This window comes from Enhydra lutris, unplaced genomic scaffold, assembly GCF_002288905.1.
Source record: "Enhydra lutris kenyoni isolate GAN:26980312 unplaced genomic scaffold, ASM228890v2 scaffoldscaffold55, whole genome shotgun sequence".
Classification (NCBI taxonomy): domain Eukaryota; kingdom Metazoa; phylum Chordata; class Mammalia; order Carnivora; family Mustelidae; genus Enhydra; species Enhydra lutris.
The window spans coordinates 9,130,398-9,146,248 of NW_019154139.1; the positions used below are offsets into that span (position 1 = coordinate 9,130,398).

Consider the following 15,851-nt stretch of genomic DNA (forward strand, 5'->3'; position numbering starts at 1 on the left):
CAAACACAAATTCTGATCGGCCTAAATCTCGAGTTCACTCTGAGCATCTGCGTTACTTTAGCCGCAGAGACAACTCTGACACAACGCTCATGTGCAATCCACTGTTTCTCACTGAGCGCCTCCCCGCAGCTGGCCGGGCTCACAGGAGCATTCCCAGGGCCACTGGGCTGAACTACAGCAAATGGAAACAACTGGGACAATCAAAGGCCAACCGCAAGGACAAAGTCTGGATGGGATGCTGTGTATTAAACAGGCATGGACACTGTGCACGACTGCCTCCAAGGTAGTAGTCAGGGCCTTCAAAGAAGGCTGTGGAAACCACTTTGACGGGCCTTTGCAATCGGATACATAAAAGGCCTGTGGTTAGTTTTTGTGGCAAATTTCATGTTCTGTTCATTTACATACTGACAGCCAGGGACTCTACTGGCTTTTTTAATCGCTTTCATGTTGCATTTATTCTAGTGGGTTAGTTCTGTGCTTTGCACCCTAGAGCAACTTCTGCAGGATGTGGGAGCTTATTTTTGTATTTAAATTAACATATAGTAAAATGGACTTTTTTTTGGCATGCGAGTCTATGAGTGGAACAGGCATTTCATGTGACTGCCGCCCCAAGATCTGGAACAGCCCCATCGCCCCAAAGCAGACCCCCGTGTTTCCCCTTTGTAGCCACACCCTGCTCTAGCCCTGTGCTGCGCCATTACATTGTCTTTTCAAGAAGGTCTTCGGTGCAATTAGGCAGTACGTGACTTTTTTTCTTTTTATTGTGATAGAACACATATAGCAAAATTCACGATCTTTATTGTCTTTAAGTAAATAGTTCAGGGGTACTGACTATTCACTGCTGCGTAGCCAGCCCTGCCATCCATCCCCATGGCTCTTTCCATCTTGGAAAACTGAAACTCTGTTCCCGTTGAACACTAACTTCCCCTCCCACGCTCCAGCCCCTGGCAAACCCACCACTCGCTCCAGGTCTCAAGGTGCATAACCGTTTGAGATGGGATCCTCCCACTCAGCACCATGCCTGAGACCTCCTCCCCCCAACCCCCACACACAAGTTGCTGCGGGCAGCAAGTTTGTCCCATCAATGGAGAATTTTCCATCAGTTGGATGGAAGCCCATCTGCTCATCCACTCAAGGGCCTCTGGGCTGTTCCCAGCTTGGGGCAGGGCGGGTATGGAGAGCCGGTATGAAGAGTCACAGGCAGGTTTCTGTGTGAATGTGACCTTTCACATCTCTAGAGTAGGGATGAGATGGCTGTCTGTTTTTCTAAGAAATTGCCAACTGTTTCCCAAAGTGGTGTACCATTTGCGCTCCTGCCCATAAATGCACAAGGCGAGTTCCATGGGCTCTGCCTCCTCCTCACCGCAGGGTCCCCTTTGTTAAATGGAGGCATTTGAGGAAGTGTGTAGTGCTAGTTCATTGTGCTGTGATCTGCATTTTCCTGGTGACTAATAATGGTGTTAAGCATCTCTCCATGTGCTACACTGTCATCCTGCCATCTCTAGTGAAGTGTATGTTTTAAATCTTATGCCCATTTTTTTTTTCTTCTGTTCATTTTTCAGTTGGGTTGTTTCTTCACCTGTTGAGATCTGAGAGCGCTTAATGTCTTTTGGATAAAGTCCTTTGTTGGACATGTGATTTGCAAGTATTTTTTCCCAGTCTGTAGCTTGTTGTTTGTTCGTTTGTTTCTTTCTTTCTTTTAAGATTTATTTACTTTGAGGGCGCCTGGGTGGCTCAGTGGGTTAAGCCGCTGCCTTCAGCTCAGGTCATGATCTCAGGGTCCTGGGATCGAGTTCCGCATCGGGCTCTCTGCTCAGCGGGGAGCCTGCTTCCCTCTCTCTCTCTCTCTCTCTCTCTGCCCGCCTCTCTGTCTACTTGTGATCTCTCTCTGTCAAATAAATAAATAAAATCTTAAAAAAAAAAAAAGATTTATTTACTTTGAGAGAGACAGAGAGAGGGAGAACGAGCAGGGGAGGGGCAGAGGGAGCGGGTCCTTCAAGCTGATTCCCCGCTGAGTGGGGAGCCTGACTCCAGGCTGGATCCTACAGCCCTTGAGATCATGACCTGAGCTGAAACCAACAGTCAGAGGTTAACCAACTGAGCCACCTAGGCACCCCTGTAGCTTGTCATTTTATTTGCTTATTGGTATCTTTTGCAGGCCAAGTTTCTAGTTTTGATGAAACCCATTTTTATCAGCTTTTTCCTCTCACGGTGCATGCTTTCATGTTCTAATAACGGTCTGCCTGGCCCTGGCCACAGAGACCTAGGTTTTTCTTCTGATAGTTTCACAGTTTTACATTTAGAGCTGTGATCCATTTGGGGTTAATCTCTGTCTAAGACAGGAAGTTTAGGTCTAAGTTTTTTTTGTTTCACATGTGGATATCCAACTGTTCCAACGCCATTTGTTGAAAAGACTGCCCTTTCTCCATTAAATTATCTCTGTGCCTCTTTCAAAAAAATTAACGGCCGTCCTCGTGTGGGTTTGTCTCTGTTCTCCACTCTGTGCCATGGATCTATGTGTCCATCCCTCCACCAGTTACATGCTCTTGATTGCCACGGTTTTATAAACTTATATTCAAAATCTCTATTATCAAATCTACATTTTACTTATAATCTATATTATACAATCGGGTAGTGGGTTGCCTCTAACTTCATTTGTTTTCAAAATGACTTCAGTGATCCTATTTCCTTTGCCTTCTCTATAAATTTTAAATGTCTGGGGCGCCTGGGTGGCTCAGTCGTTAAGCATCTGCCTTCAGCTCAGGTCATGATCCTGGGATCCCAGGATCGAGCCCCACAATGGGCTCCCTGCTTGGCAGGGAACCTGCTTCTCCCTCTCCCATTGCTTGTGTTCCCTTTCTTGCTGTGTCTCTGACAAATAAAATCTCAGTTTGTCTATATCCACAAGAAAATCTTGCTGGGATTTTGACTGGAACTGTTCACAGATCAGTCTGAGATCCAACATCTTCACTGTGCTGAATCTTTCAATTCATCAACGTGGTGTGTCTTTAATCTTGTATCTTTACAGGACTTATTCACATGATGTCACCACAAGGTCTGAAAAGCCACTAAGGTCTATTAGTAGTAGCCTGCGAAAACTGCAAATGTGACCAAAACCTAGCTGTGGAAAAGAAACAGCAACAAGAGCTGAAATTCTGCTCAGCCTCTGAGGACACCAGGCATGTAGGTTAAGACACATACGATGAAAGAAAAACTGCTTCACGGTGACCCAAATTGTCTAGCTGGAATCTTCACCTGTCTCATCTGAAAGCAATATAAATGTCTCTCTTAATAGAAATGACAACTTAATTAGGTCTTCGGAATCCACATATGACATTACGCGGGTAGAGTACGTTCCATTAATACAAACATATTCCATAAACATTTACTGGGCATTTACAGAAGGCTGGCATTATTCTAGGTGCCGGAACCACAGTGTGGAAAATGACTAAGGGTCCTTGTCTGAAGCCTCCTTTCTAGTCAACGAGAAACTTTAAACATGTAATACAATAAATAAAGCTATTTGAGACAGGGATATGTGCCATAGAGAAAATAATTACAGTAAGGGGACACAGAGATGGTGAGGGCTCTTTTAGAGGAAGTGGTCAGAGGAGGCAACCTCTGAGCCAGACCCAAATGATGATGGAGCAGTGACCATCTCAGAAAAGTGGGAAAGGAGCCTTCTGGGCAGAGGAAACAACATGTACAAAGACCGTGAGGTAGAAAAGTAAGTGTTTGACATTTACGGAAGTCCAAGAAGGCCAATGTGGCCTCTGCAGTGACCAGAGGGGAAAGTGGCTTGCTACTGTGTTCATGCACGTGTGCCTGGGTGGGAACAGGGTAAGGCCTTCCATGCCACTGAAAAGAGTTCACTGCCAAGGAATTCAGTACTTTTCAATGAACTGCTCTGTGCCAATTATCCCTTAGGTCTTAGATCTGCTTAATACATCTCCATTGTCAGAGACCTCACAAAGACAACCTGGCAAATGAGTTTCCAAAAGAAGCTTTTTTTTTCTAGGGTCTGTCTCTTGCCTCCAACTCAAATGACATTAAGCACAAAAGCACCTCCCCAGTCAGGTGTGTCCTATGTCCTCCTCCTGAAAAGATGGGTCAAGAGACCAATATTCAGCACCCCAAAGGCCCATAGCTGTTTTAGAGGGCCGCCGAAGGGGTGCGTGGGTGGCTCAGCTGGTTAAGCCATTAGGGTCCTGGGATGGAGCCCAGCATCGGACTCCCTGCTCAGTGGAGAGCCTGCTTCTCCCTCTCCCTCTACTGCTGCCCTTGCTTGTGCGTGCGTGCTCTCTCTCTCTGTCGAATATATAAATAAATCTTTTAAAATAAAGCACGGAAGATGTTTATACTTTCTAAAGTACAGACAGTATACTGTCTGTGATGAAAGAGGAGATTGAGAAGGATTGAACTTGTCCTCGAATACGAGATGAACAATATAAATGTGTCACCCAGGATGCAAAACCTGTCATTGGTGTCGCAACTGTGGTGCTTCCTCTGCCATTCTCTACCTCCCACAGGGGAGAGAGACAGGCTTCAGGGACTCGAATCTTTCCAACAAATTCATACTTGCCAGCAAAAAATAAGTACTACCCAAGCCACTTATGGGCCCACTTGATATTGTGAGATACGCTACAAAAACCACCAATGAGAGTCTTCTGCAAGGAAGGAAGGAAACAAACTGGAATGGATGACAGAGGACTTGGGCACGTCAGCGTTTCAGGGCACAGGGACAACTCATCTGAAAGCAATTCCCAATGGGAGCCCATGACATTGCTACCAGGAGTGGGCCGATGCTGCCCAGAGCCCTGCAGCCGCACTCAGCTCGTGTGGGGGAAACAAGCTCTCCCGAATCTGAAAAACCGTGTGACAACGGTACATCTACTTACAAGCATTTTGTTCTCAGAAGGTATTGACGACTAGGGTCTGGACACCTCTGTGATGTTAAATTTTTTTTTTTTAAGATTTATTTATTGGACAGAAAGAGATCACAAGTAGGCAGAGAGGCAGGCAGAGAGAGGGAGGGGGGAAGCAGGCTCCCTGCTGAGCAGAGAGCCCAATGTGGAGCTTGATCTCAGAACCCTGAGATCATGACCTGAGCTGAAGGCAGAGGCTTAACCCACTGAGCCACCCAGGTGCCCCACCTCTGTGATGTTAAGTGCTCTTTTTGACATCTGATTTTCATAATATTGAGTTAGCAATATTTTGGAAATATAGTTGATTCCTGAATGCCACTCGGATTGGGGCACCAACCTCCTGCACAATCGAAAGTCCACGTGTAACTTTCGACTCTCCCCAAAACTCACCTATTGACATAGGCTACTGGTGACTGGAAGGAAGCCTTATCAATAACATAAATGATTAATTAACATGTTTTGTATGTCATATGTATTATATAATGAATTTTTACAGTAAAGTAAGCTAGAAAAAAATAAAATATTAAGAAAATCATAAGGAATGGGGCCCCTGGGTGGCACAGTCTGTTACGCAGCTGACTCTTGGTTTCGGCTCAGGTCATGATCTCGGGGTCCTGGGATCAAGCCCTGTGTTGGGCTCCTCGCTTAATGTGGAGTCTGCTTAAAATTCTCTCTCTACTCTCCCTCTGCCCAACCTCTCATACATGCACTCAGGCGCTGCCTCTCTCTCGAGTAAATATATACATCTTACAGAGAAAATCGTGGAAAAGAACACAATACAGTGCTGTATTCATGGAAAAAATCTGCATGTAAGTAAATATGCACAGTTCAAAGCCATGCTGTTCAAGGGGCAACTGTGTATTTTTTTTTTTAAGATTTTATTTATTTATTTATTTATTTGACAGACAGAGATCACAAGTAGGCAGAGAGGCAGGCAAAGAGAGAGAGAGGAGGAAGCAGGCTTCCCGCTGAGCAGAGCCCGATGCGGGGCTTGATCCCAGGACCCTGGGACCACAACCCGAGCCGAAGGCAGAGGCTTTAACCCGATGAGCCACCCAGGTGCCCCAGCAACTGTGTATTATTTGATTAACTAGCAACTGGTTTTCAGGTCAATGAATATGGACTCCAGTGCTATTGTTTACTTAAGGACAGTCTTGGTCCATTCCCAACAATAACACTCAAGAAAACAGTAGTCAGGGGCACCTGGGTGGCTCAGTGGGTTAAGCCGCTGCCTTCAGCTCAGGTCATGATCCCAGGGTCCTGGGATCGAGCCCCGTATTGGGCTCTCTGCTCCTCGGGGAGCCTGCCTCCACCTCTCTCTCTGTCTGCCTCTCTACCTACTTGTGATCTCTGTCAAATAAATAAATAAAATCTTAAAAAAAAAAAAAAAAGAAAACAGTAGTCAATGGACAGTTTAACATGCCATTATATATATGCTTCAGTTGGTACTAATGCCAGCATCTTACTTAGTAGGGAAACACAAGTGGGATTCTCATTAAGATCAGAAACACAGGGGTGCCTGGGTGGCTCAGTTGTTAAGCATCTGCCTTCAGCTCAGGTCATGATCCCAGAGTCCTGGGATCGAGCCCCACATGAGGCTCCCAGCTTGGCAGGAAGCCTGCTTCTCCCTCTCCCACTCTCCCTGCTTGTGTTCCCTCGCTGTGTCCCTCACTGTCAAATAAATAAATAAAATCTTAAAAAAAAAAATCAGAAACATAGCAAGGATGCCCACCTTCTCTTCTATCGTAACACTGAACTAGAGGTGTCAGCCCACACAATTAGATAAGAGAAAAGAAGCTGAGCTTAAGAAGTAGAGCAGTACATCAGCAGGGACTTCCCTTCCTCTCTCTCTCTGCCTACTGTGATCTCGGTCTTGTCAAATAAATAAATAAAATCTTTAAAAAAAAAAAAAGTGGAGCAGTCCAATTATCTCTATTTTATATTTGCTGAGCTTAAGGACTGAAGAAGTACAATTGTCTCTATTTGCAGTTGATAGGATAGTAAACCTAAAGAATTAATGTTAAAATTAACTCAAACCAAAGAAATCAGTAGGGTGGTGGGACAGAAAAATCAAGACACAAAAACCAAGAGCCTTTATACACTTAAAGAAAAGACTGGCATCCAGCCTCCAAGTGAAAATTCCCACTTGCTGTCAACTAAAATCACAGCGTCTTTTTCCTCTGAGGTTCTCACCAGTCAGTCTCCCCTAACCACACTCCTGTAGAGGATTTTTTTAAAACCTAAATTTACATTAGTTGGATTATATCTTAATGCTTTCATCTCAGCCTTCCAGCCTATTGACATAATTTTTGAATCTTACCCTTTGAAGATTAACAATCTCACTCAGCTGTCTATCTTGTACAGATAAGGCCTTCTATACAGTGTTCCAAATGATTTCTAAAAAACTATGACCAGAACAAAAAAGCGTGGGAAGCTAACCTACTTCTGGCAGAAGGAGTCCACACCGACACAGGAAGGAAGTAACACTTCTACCAAAGGTTTGCCCTACTTGAAAGGCCAATGTATTTTGGGGATCTCAAATAAAGAGGCTACTGACCCCAGAGGTACAGCCATAGAAACAGACACACACTTTAAAACAACTATTTATATACATTAAACTTGCTGGGCAAAGACCTACTTATTTCATACTGACACTCTTTAAACATAAAGTTCTTAGCCAACTGGACTTGACTTGGTATTAAGATAAAGGAGAAATAAGAAAAAAATTACCCAAAGCATACTAAAAAGTATCCATGGTGAGGCAAGGCCTCCCTCCCCTTTTCTGGTCTTTCCGAGCCCTGTCCACCTCCAAGGGCCCTGCTCAGATCCAACTAGAGCCAGAGGCCCATGTTTCCCGGACCTCAACCAGCCACTCACTATCTTCAAGGAACTAGACACTTCCTATTTTTTTCTTTACACCGCCACATTTTATTCTACTCAAATGACTTCATTTTTGAATGTAAATGTTTTCAGTATTGTAAGTAGAAAACCAGCATCACCTGCTTTATCTTGAAGATAATAAAAAATGAAAACAAAACAAGATTATTAAATTCTAGCTGAACCTATTGCTGCTCATAGACTCTGAGCTGGAGCTCTGTTCTGTTTATAAAAAAAAAAAAAAAGAAAGAAAGAAAAAGAAGGCAGGGGTAAGACACCTGGCTGTCTCAGCTGGTGAAGCACATAACTCTTGACCTCGGGGTTGTGAGTTCAAGCCGAAAACTGAGGGTAGAGATTACTTAAAAATAAAATCTTTAAAAAAACAACAACAGGAGCACCTGGGTGGCTCAGCCATTAAGCCGCTGCCTTCGGCTCAGGTCATGATCCCAGGGTCTTGGGATCAAGCCCCACATCAGGTTCCTTGCTCAGCAGGAAGCCTGCTTCTCCCTCTCCCACTTCCCCTGCTAGTGTTCCCTCTCTCACTGTTCACGGTCTCTCTGTCAAATAAATAAATTCTTAAAAAAAATAAAAAATAAATAAATAAATAAAAAACAACAGGGAGGAGACTAGCAAGAATCAGAAAGGTGTTAAGGACATACTAGGAACAAACCAAGTCTTTCTCTCTCGATTACCATCAGAGTTTGAAAAGGAGTTGAAAAGCAAATAAACTGTGTGATATGTTAAAAAAAAAGAAAGGAAGGGGGGAGCCTGGGGGCCTGCCTTCAGCTTGGGTCATGATCCACGGGTCCTGGGATGGAGCCCCATGTCATGTCGGGCTCCCTGCTTGGTGGGAAGCCTGCTTCTCCCTCTCCCTCTCCCCCTGCTTGTGTTCCCTCTCTCCCTGTTTCCGTCAATTAAATAAATAAATAAAATCTTAAAAACCAAAACAAAACAAAAACAAAACACCTGGGGGATATGTAACAATGAGTTTTAGGCCAGCACACACCAAACCCTCTCAGGGTACGTGTCCCGGGCTCCGGGAAAATAACTGCCCAATGCTACAGGCCCCTCCCGGAGAAATTCGTCCTCAGGGTTCACGGAGGCATAGCGGTCATTAACCATCTGGTGTCTTGGCAACTTTCACGCTATAACTTGGTACTGGTTTCTTGGGTTTTTGTTTTTTTTTAAAGTTTACTACACCCTCGGGGTGCCTGGGTGGCTCAGTGGGTTAAAGCCTCTGCCTTGGGCTTAGGTCATGATCCCAGGGTCCTGGGATTGAGCCCCGCATCTGGGTTCTCTGCTCAGTGGGGAGCCTGCTTCCCTTCCTCTCTCTCTGCCTGCCTCTCTGCCTACTTGTGGTCTCTGTTAAATAAATAAATACATAATCTTTAAAAAAAAAAAAAAAGTTTACTACACCCCACATGGGGCTTGAACTCACAACCCTGAGATCAAGAGTCACACGCTCTTCTGACTCAGCCAGCCAGGCGTCCCTGTTATGCTGCTGTTGTGTTGTGTTGTTTCACAGCCTAGTGCTGTTAGCTACTTATTTTGCTGATTCCAAGACATATATTCTCATCTTTAAATATCCAAAGTTGGGGCACCTGGGTGGCTCAGTGGGTTAAAGCCTCTGCCTTCAGCTCAGGTCGTGATCCCAGGGTCCTGGGATCGAGCCCCGTATCAGGCTCTCTGCTCAGTGGGGAGCCTGCTTCCTCCTCTCTCTCTCTCTCTCTGCCTGCCTCTCCACCTACTTGTGATCTCTCTCTCTCTGTGTCAAATAAATAAAATCTTAAAAAAAAAAAAAATTTAAATATCCGAAGTTGATGTGTTACAAGTTAATTAGCAGGATGTTTTCTTTCTTAGCAGTATATAAAATAATGATGGGTCCTTATAATTAATGTCTTGGATGCAAAGATACATGGAGAATTTCTCATATATTTAGGAGTGCTCCTTCGGGGGAGGCCCTGCCTGGAACACAGTCCCCACAGCCCCTCGGATGTTCAATGACAAGTGGCCAGAGAATTCCCAGTTCTGCCCACGAGGGAGTGAGACAGTGCCCGGTCTTCCCCGATGTCAGCAGTGCCCCCCAAATGGCTCTGACGCTGCTGTGACCGGTTGGGAGGCCATCCTGCTGCCCCAGCTCCCTCCTCTCCTTCAGGGATTAGCCACACCAACAGCTCTGTTGCTGATTCCACCCCGACAGGGACACCGAGTCTCTTGCTTCCTTTGTCCACATCTCTGAACAATATTCAGAAAGGTCACGTATTTTCTAGTCACCCAAACCACTCCCTGACCCACCCCTGCGTGCACAATGATGCACACTTTCTCCCACACCCACACATGCCAGGTCTGCCAGCAGCCGAGAAGGGGGTTCCTTGCGCTCACACAGCCTCATCACCGAGCTGCATAGATACCCCCCAACACTGAGCCTGCACCACTTTCTTTGATGGGTTCCTAATTAATTTCTTAGAAGAAACTGAACACAAAATATAGTAAGGAAAGAAGGCCATTTCAAAAAGCCGAAATTAGGGGCACCTGGGTGGCCGAGTTGGCTTGAGAGTCTGCCTTCTTTGAGTAGGGTTATGATCCCAGGGACCTGGGATCAAGTCCTACGGTGGCGGTGGCCGCAGAGGCGTGGGCTCCCTGCTCAGCAGGAAGTCTGCTTCTCCCTCTCCACCTGCCTCTCTCCCCTGCTTCTGCTCGCTTTCTCACTCACTCGCTCAAACAAATAAATAAAATCTTAAAAAAAAAAAAAAAAAAGCCTAATTTTGACTAGTATGAGGGAGCTCCCAAAATTCCTGTTTCGGTAGGAAAAGCATTGATAGTGACCCAGGTGCATGGTCAGTGGTGAAGGGTGTTCCGAGTACTCGGTACACACACACCCTTCAGCGGCCTCACACACGTGTGTGGCCACGTCGCAGACTAACAGTCCATGAAAGTCCCCACAGAGATTCATCTCCAACTCCTGGGCAGCAAAAGTGGACAAAGCATGGTTCCAAGTTCAAGCCACAGCTTGAATATCAAATTATAGTATGAAAAGGCCGAGTGTTTTTGTGGTGAAAGCACCCGAATTCCTTGGAGGCAAAAAGGAAGCTCAGAATGAGAGAATAATGCCCCCAGGAAGATGGCTCAGGGTGGGGGGTGGGGGGGGGGCAGCTGTTCTTTCTCTCCAAAAAGCTTAAAATACCCAGTGTCTCCTGCCATCTCTGTCTTTCTGAATGACCCCCTTTTCCTTCCCACTCCTCTGGGACTAGCTCAACTCCTGGCCCCCACCTCTCCCCGCAGGGTTTTCATCAAAGGCTCTCTATGTTTTCATCACAAATATAGTCCTAATACATTCTTAAAGGAGCTAATAATTGTGGGGCACTTACTGCGGGCTGAAGCCGCTCGGCCACATTCTGACGGTGGATGAGACGGTCGTAGGTGATGGCCTCGTGGATGTTTTTACTTTAATGGGGGAACTGATGATGTATATTAAAAAATTCAGAGCCCGCACCTGTGATCTTATAGTTGTAGTGGCTCAAGGTTTCTAAGTTAAAAAAACTGAATTTCAAGTTGATTTTCTTTTTATAATTAAGGACAGAAGAGCAGAGGCAACACCAAACTCCTGATTCTTTCAGCCCCAAATGTGCTGGACTTCCAGAGACTCCCCATCTCAGTAAAGGGCACAGTTGTTCCAACTAAAAACCTTGCAGTCCTTCTTGACTCTTCTTCCTCGGTCACACACCCACCATCTGATCCACCAGCAAATCCGACCAGCTCGTCCTCCAAAATACAGCCCTCCCTAAAAACCTAAAATATCCCTAAAAACCACCGAGTTTCACAGCACACTTAGGACAGAATCCAAAGTCCATACCAGGGTCCACAAAGTCCCTTGGACCTCGGCAACCCCCACTTTCCCAAAGCACTCTACTGCAGCCACGCTGGCCTCCTTGGTGCTCCCCAAACACACGAGCCTTGGCATCCCTGGTCCCTCAACCAGGGATACTCCCTCCCAAATCCCCTACTTCATCCCATCAAATGCTGAGTGATCTTTCCCTACCACTCTTAAAACGGCCCCTCCACCATTCTAGGAATCCAGACTACTCCTCCCAGCACCAACTGAGGCTATAGGTATTATATTGTTTACAATCTGTATTTACTCACCATGACTGTCTCCCTTATCAGAACAGAGGCTTCATGAGGAAAGTGTCCCTTGCACCTACACAGTATTGGCCACACAGTAAGTGCTCAGTGACACCTAAATGCTCAGAACTGAAGGTGGCACTTCATGGCTGGACTGTGTCCATGCTGGGCTAGGACAGTCATGTGTTAGTTCATTTAATCCTAACAACACTCCTGGGTGTCCTTTCTGTTGGGAACCAAGGTTCAGGGATGTTAAGTGACTTGCCCAAGTCCGTGGGGGACTTGGACTTTCTGTGAGGTTGCGAAGGGCCCAAGTTCCTCTGAACACATCAAGCTATCTTCAAAAGCTCTTCTTCAAAAGACCTTTCAAGGTACCATGCTGGCTGGGGACCAAAGGTGAAACTCCTCAGTGCTCTGCCATCTGGCCCCAGCACGCCCACCTGGCACCATGTTGCCAGCAAATCCCCAGCCCTTCCTGCGAGCCTCCACTGACCCAGTCAAATTAGGCCGGCCACAACCCCTCAACACTGACCACACAGTGCCTTCCGCACTGTGTTAGTAGTAGAGGGCTCCCTCCCCCGAGGGTGCGCACACTTCTTTATCTTTGTATCCCCAGGTCCTACAACCACAGACTAGGAACCCTCAAGGCCATCTGCTCAATGCTGATATTTGAGCTGCTCCTACCAGACTCAGGACAGTGGAGAGCCAGTCAGCAAGCAACATATGCGGCCTGGACACTCAGACACCCTGTGAGCAGAGATGTCTTGGTCATCCTTAGGGTGGGACGGGCCTTGTGTGGACACCTCTGTCATCCCCTTGCCTCTCATCATGATGTTATGTGCTCAAAGCTAATTGTCCTGTCTTGAAAGGATTCCCCTTCCACCCAGGAACACATTCTGGAGCTAGCAAAGCTTCTGTCTAACCTGAGTCTCCTGGGCGCCACCATACCCAGGAAAGAAGGAAGCTGGATGCCACTCTCTTCAGCAAGCCGAACTGGCCCACAGCAGTTACCGCTTCCAGCACTCACTACAGTCCAGCCTGTATTTCTGGAATTTTTGCAATGGGTAAATTTATACAGGGGCCCTGCCCTTTGGGAGCTCACAAAGCAAAGGGCCGGGCCTACCTAACTCAATGACAAGGCTGACCTGCAGAGCACTAGTCAAATAAAACGGCAGCCAAAGATGTGGAGGGGAAGAGAGCAGTCCCCACTGAGCAGCCCTGGGAATTGCTATGGTGGAAGGGCAATTTCAAAAGACAGTGTACACAAAGCGGGTCATTAGTATATAGCCCTGAAGGTCATCCCTCCCAATGATTCTGATGTTTTCAGGCCCAGGGCAGGAGGGCGTGTCTTTGGTAGCTCTGTAAGTCCCACGCCAAGCACTGGACATGGCTACAAATGCTTTTTTTACCAGTATGTATTGAGTGCCTGGCACCTAGTGGTGGTAAGCGCTGGTGAGATCTGTCATGGATCCTAAGTACGGGAGGCAGACAAGTGCACAGGCAAGCACAACAGACTGCTCCATCTGGGGAGGCCCCAGGGGCCCCACACACTATGCTGGTAGGTCAGAACAGGCTCAAGGCACCAAGATGTGTATCTACGTGCATGTGAGACAGGACGAGGCAGGGGCAAGACACCAGTGACAAACCCATGGGGGTCCAGACTACGGGGTAAGGGTGAGTCTCAGGACAAATCTCCCGCGGCCTGCTCTCCCCTTGAGTTAAAGAAACTGAGGCATAGTGCGTTAAGAGTCAGGACCAGAACCCGGGCTGCCACTCAGGTCATGCCTTCCACAGCGACTAGAGGTTAACAGGGTTTCTGGAATCAGACGGCCCGATTTTAACCCTGACTCTGCCGTGTGGCCTTGGGCAAGTGACCGCCTGCCTCTCTGTGCCGCAGTTTCTTTACCTGCCCAACGGGAGTAATTGTAGTACCTACCTCCCGGGGCTGTTACATAAACTAAGCTTACAACGTAAAGCAATTGGCAGGAAACCTGGGAGATGATAAGCGGTAACCAGCGTCTGCTGCGACTATGACTGTTTTTCTCCCGCGGCCGATTGGTGCCGGCGGTGGGCTCACCGCCCGGGCCATCTCCGCCGCAGCGCGCCACGTTCCCTTCCGGCTCCAGGCCTCACCCCACCCTCGACGCGCCCTTGACGCTCGGGGTCGCTGGACCGCGAATCCCAGCCCCGACGACCGGGCGGCAGCGCGCACGCGCGGGCCTCGCGAGGCTGCACGCGCCCCCGTCCTCGGGAGTGAGGGGGGCCGGCCCGGGAGAGGGGAGGCCGGCAGCCACACCTCGCCAGGGAGAAGGAGGCGGCCCAACGGCGGAGAGGGAGCCGCGCCTGCACCCGACAGGCCCCCCTTGGGCTCCCAACCCCCAGCCCGGAGAGCGGGTCGGTTCCTCACACTCTGCAGCAAGCTCCTCCTCTGCGCCGCCATCTTGGAGGGACCCCCGGGGCTGCGCCCGCCTCCCAGCAGAGCAGGCGAGAAGGGCGACTAGAGCGGCCTGAAGCCGGCCGGGAGAATCTGGCTGCCGGAGAGCACGGCCACAGCGCCACCCCATGGCCAAAGTGGGATGGGGCCTTGGAGGAGGGTGTGCGCAGGCGCTGTCTTCCGCTTTTTCTCTCTCGGGAGGAAAAGGGAAGGCTTCGCTAAATGATTGGCTCTCGCCCATTTTGTTTGCGTATTTTCTCCAGGATGCTTTTCAGATGGGGCTCCTGTGTCACCGGATTTGCGTTCTTTATGAACACTTTGGGCGTGGGGTTCGGTGAATTGTTCATTCACTCGATAAATATTCGTTGGGTGGCCATGTCTGGCCCTATCGGGTGAAGCAGCGAACAAGACACCCTCAGAAATCTGTTTGAATTGGGGAGGACATCATTTACATATGTAAATCATTTCGAAGTGGGCTAAGTGGTAGGAAGAGAAGTTTATGGATGGGGCATGGGAGTGGAGGGCAGGCCAGGCGGAGGGGACATCTAGTGCACAAGGCACGAGAAAAGGGAGCGTGTTGAGTGCGGCTTCAAGAAGCATGCGTGTCCCAGAAGGGATCTGTGGCTAGAACAGAGGTGGAGGGGATGTGAGATGAAGGGCTCTGGGGTGGGTTCTGACCAGGCTGGATTTGGGCTATTCATGTGGACAAAGGAAACTTGTTGACTAATGAGCAAGCCAGGGACGTGTTTGGTAGAAAGATGCCTTTGACTACCAGGTATAGAACAGATGTTTAGGAGCATTGGAGTGAAGACCAATTAAGGGACTGTTGTGTTAGTTCACGGCAAGAGATGATAGTAGTTTGTCTGCTGCCAGTGCCAAGGGGATGGATTTTATTTAGATGAAATTGTCATGACTTGGTTCATGGATTGGTTGGGGTTGTGATGGAAAGAGATTTGCCAAAGATTCTCCCAGACTTCCGGAAAAAAATTTTTTTTTAAAAACAGCTGGAGAATTTTAGGTGCTTTTAAAACACGCAAGAAAAGAAGTCGGATCAGTCCTGAGATGGAGTGGACTAGAGAAGACCACATCGAAAGAGCAGGAGGGATGGAGAGGTGGGGGAGCCTTGACACATAGAACCCAGGGTGAGGAGGGCAATGGACAACGATGTCACATACTTTTGAGTGATCTAGTTAGAAGATTACTGAAGAAAGTCCATTAGGTTTAGCCATCCAGAGGCCCTTATCCCGGGAAGTTCAGGTAGGAAGGTAGCACAGAAACCCAGATACAGTGAGTTGAGGAGCCGTTGGGGTATGGGGACATGGAGACCTTGAGAATCAGCAGTTCTCCATAGCTGGTGGGCTGTAAAGAGCAGGAGAGAGGGAAGGGAATATGAGATCCAGTGTGTTTTCTTTTAGGTTGGGAGGAACTTGAGCCTGTTTAAATGCTGAAGGAAAGGCTTGCCAGAGAGGAGCTGATGGTTTGGAAGAGGGAAG

At 47.7% G+C, this 15,851-nt stretch overlaps 1 protein-coding gene across 1 annotated transcript in view; it reads right to left on the minus strand.

Annotated features, from left to right (window-relative positions):
- The window catches only part of LOC111157505 (TGF-beta activated kinase 1 (MAP3K7) binding protein 1), a 33,492-nt gene extending 18,871 nt beyond the window's left edge, over positions 1–14,621 (minus strand). Inside the window, exon 1 of the mRNA XM_022518957.1 lies at positions 14,332–14,621. Within this exon, the coding sequence (XP_022374665.1) occupies positions 14,332–14,364 (33 nt within the window). The 5' untranslated portion in view covers positions 14,365–14,621. The remainder of the gene's footprint in view (positions 1–14,331) is intronic.
- Between the last annotated feature and the right edge of the window lie 1,230 nt (positions 14,622–15,851).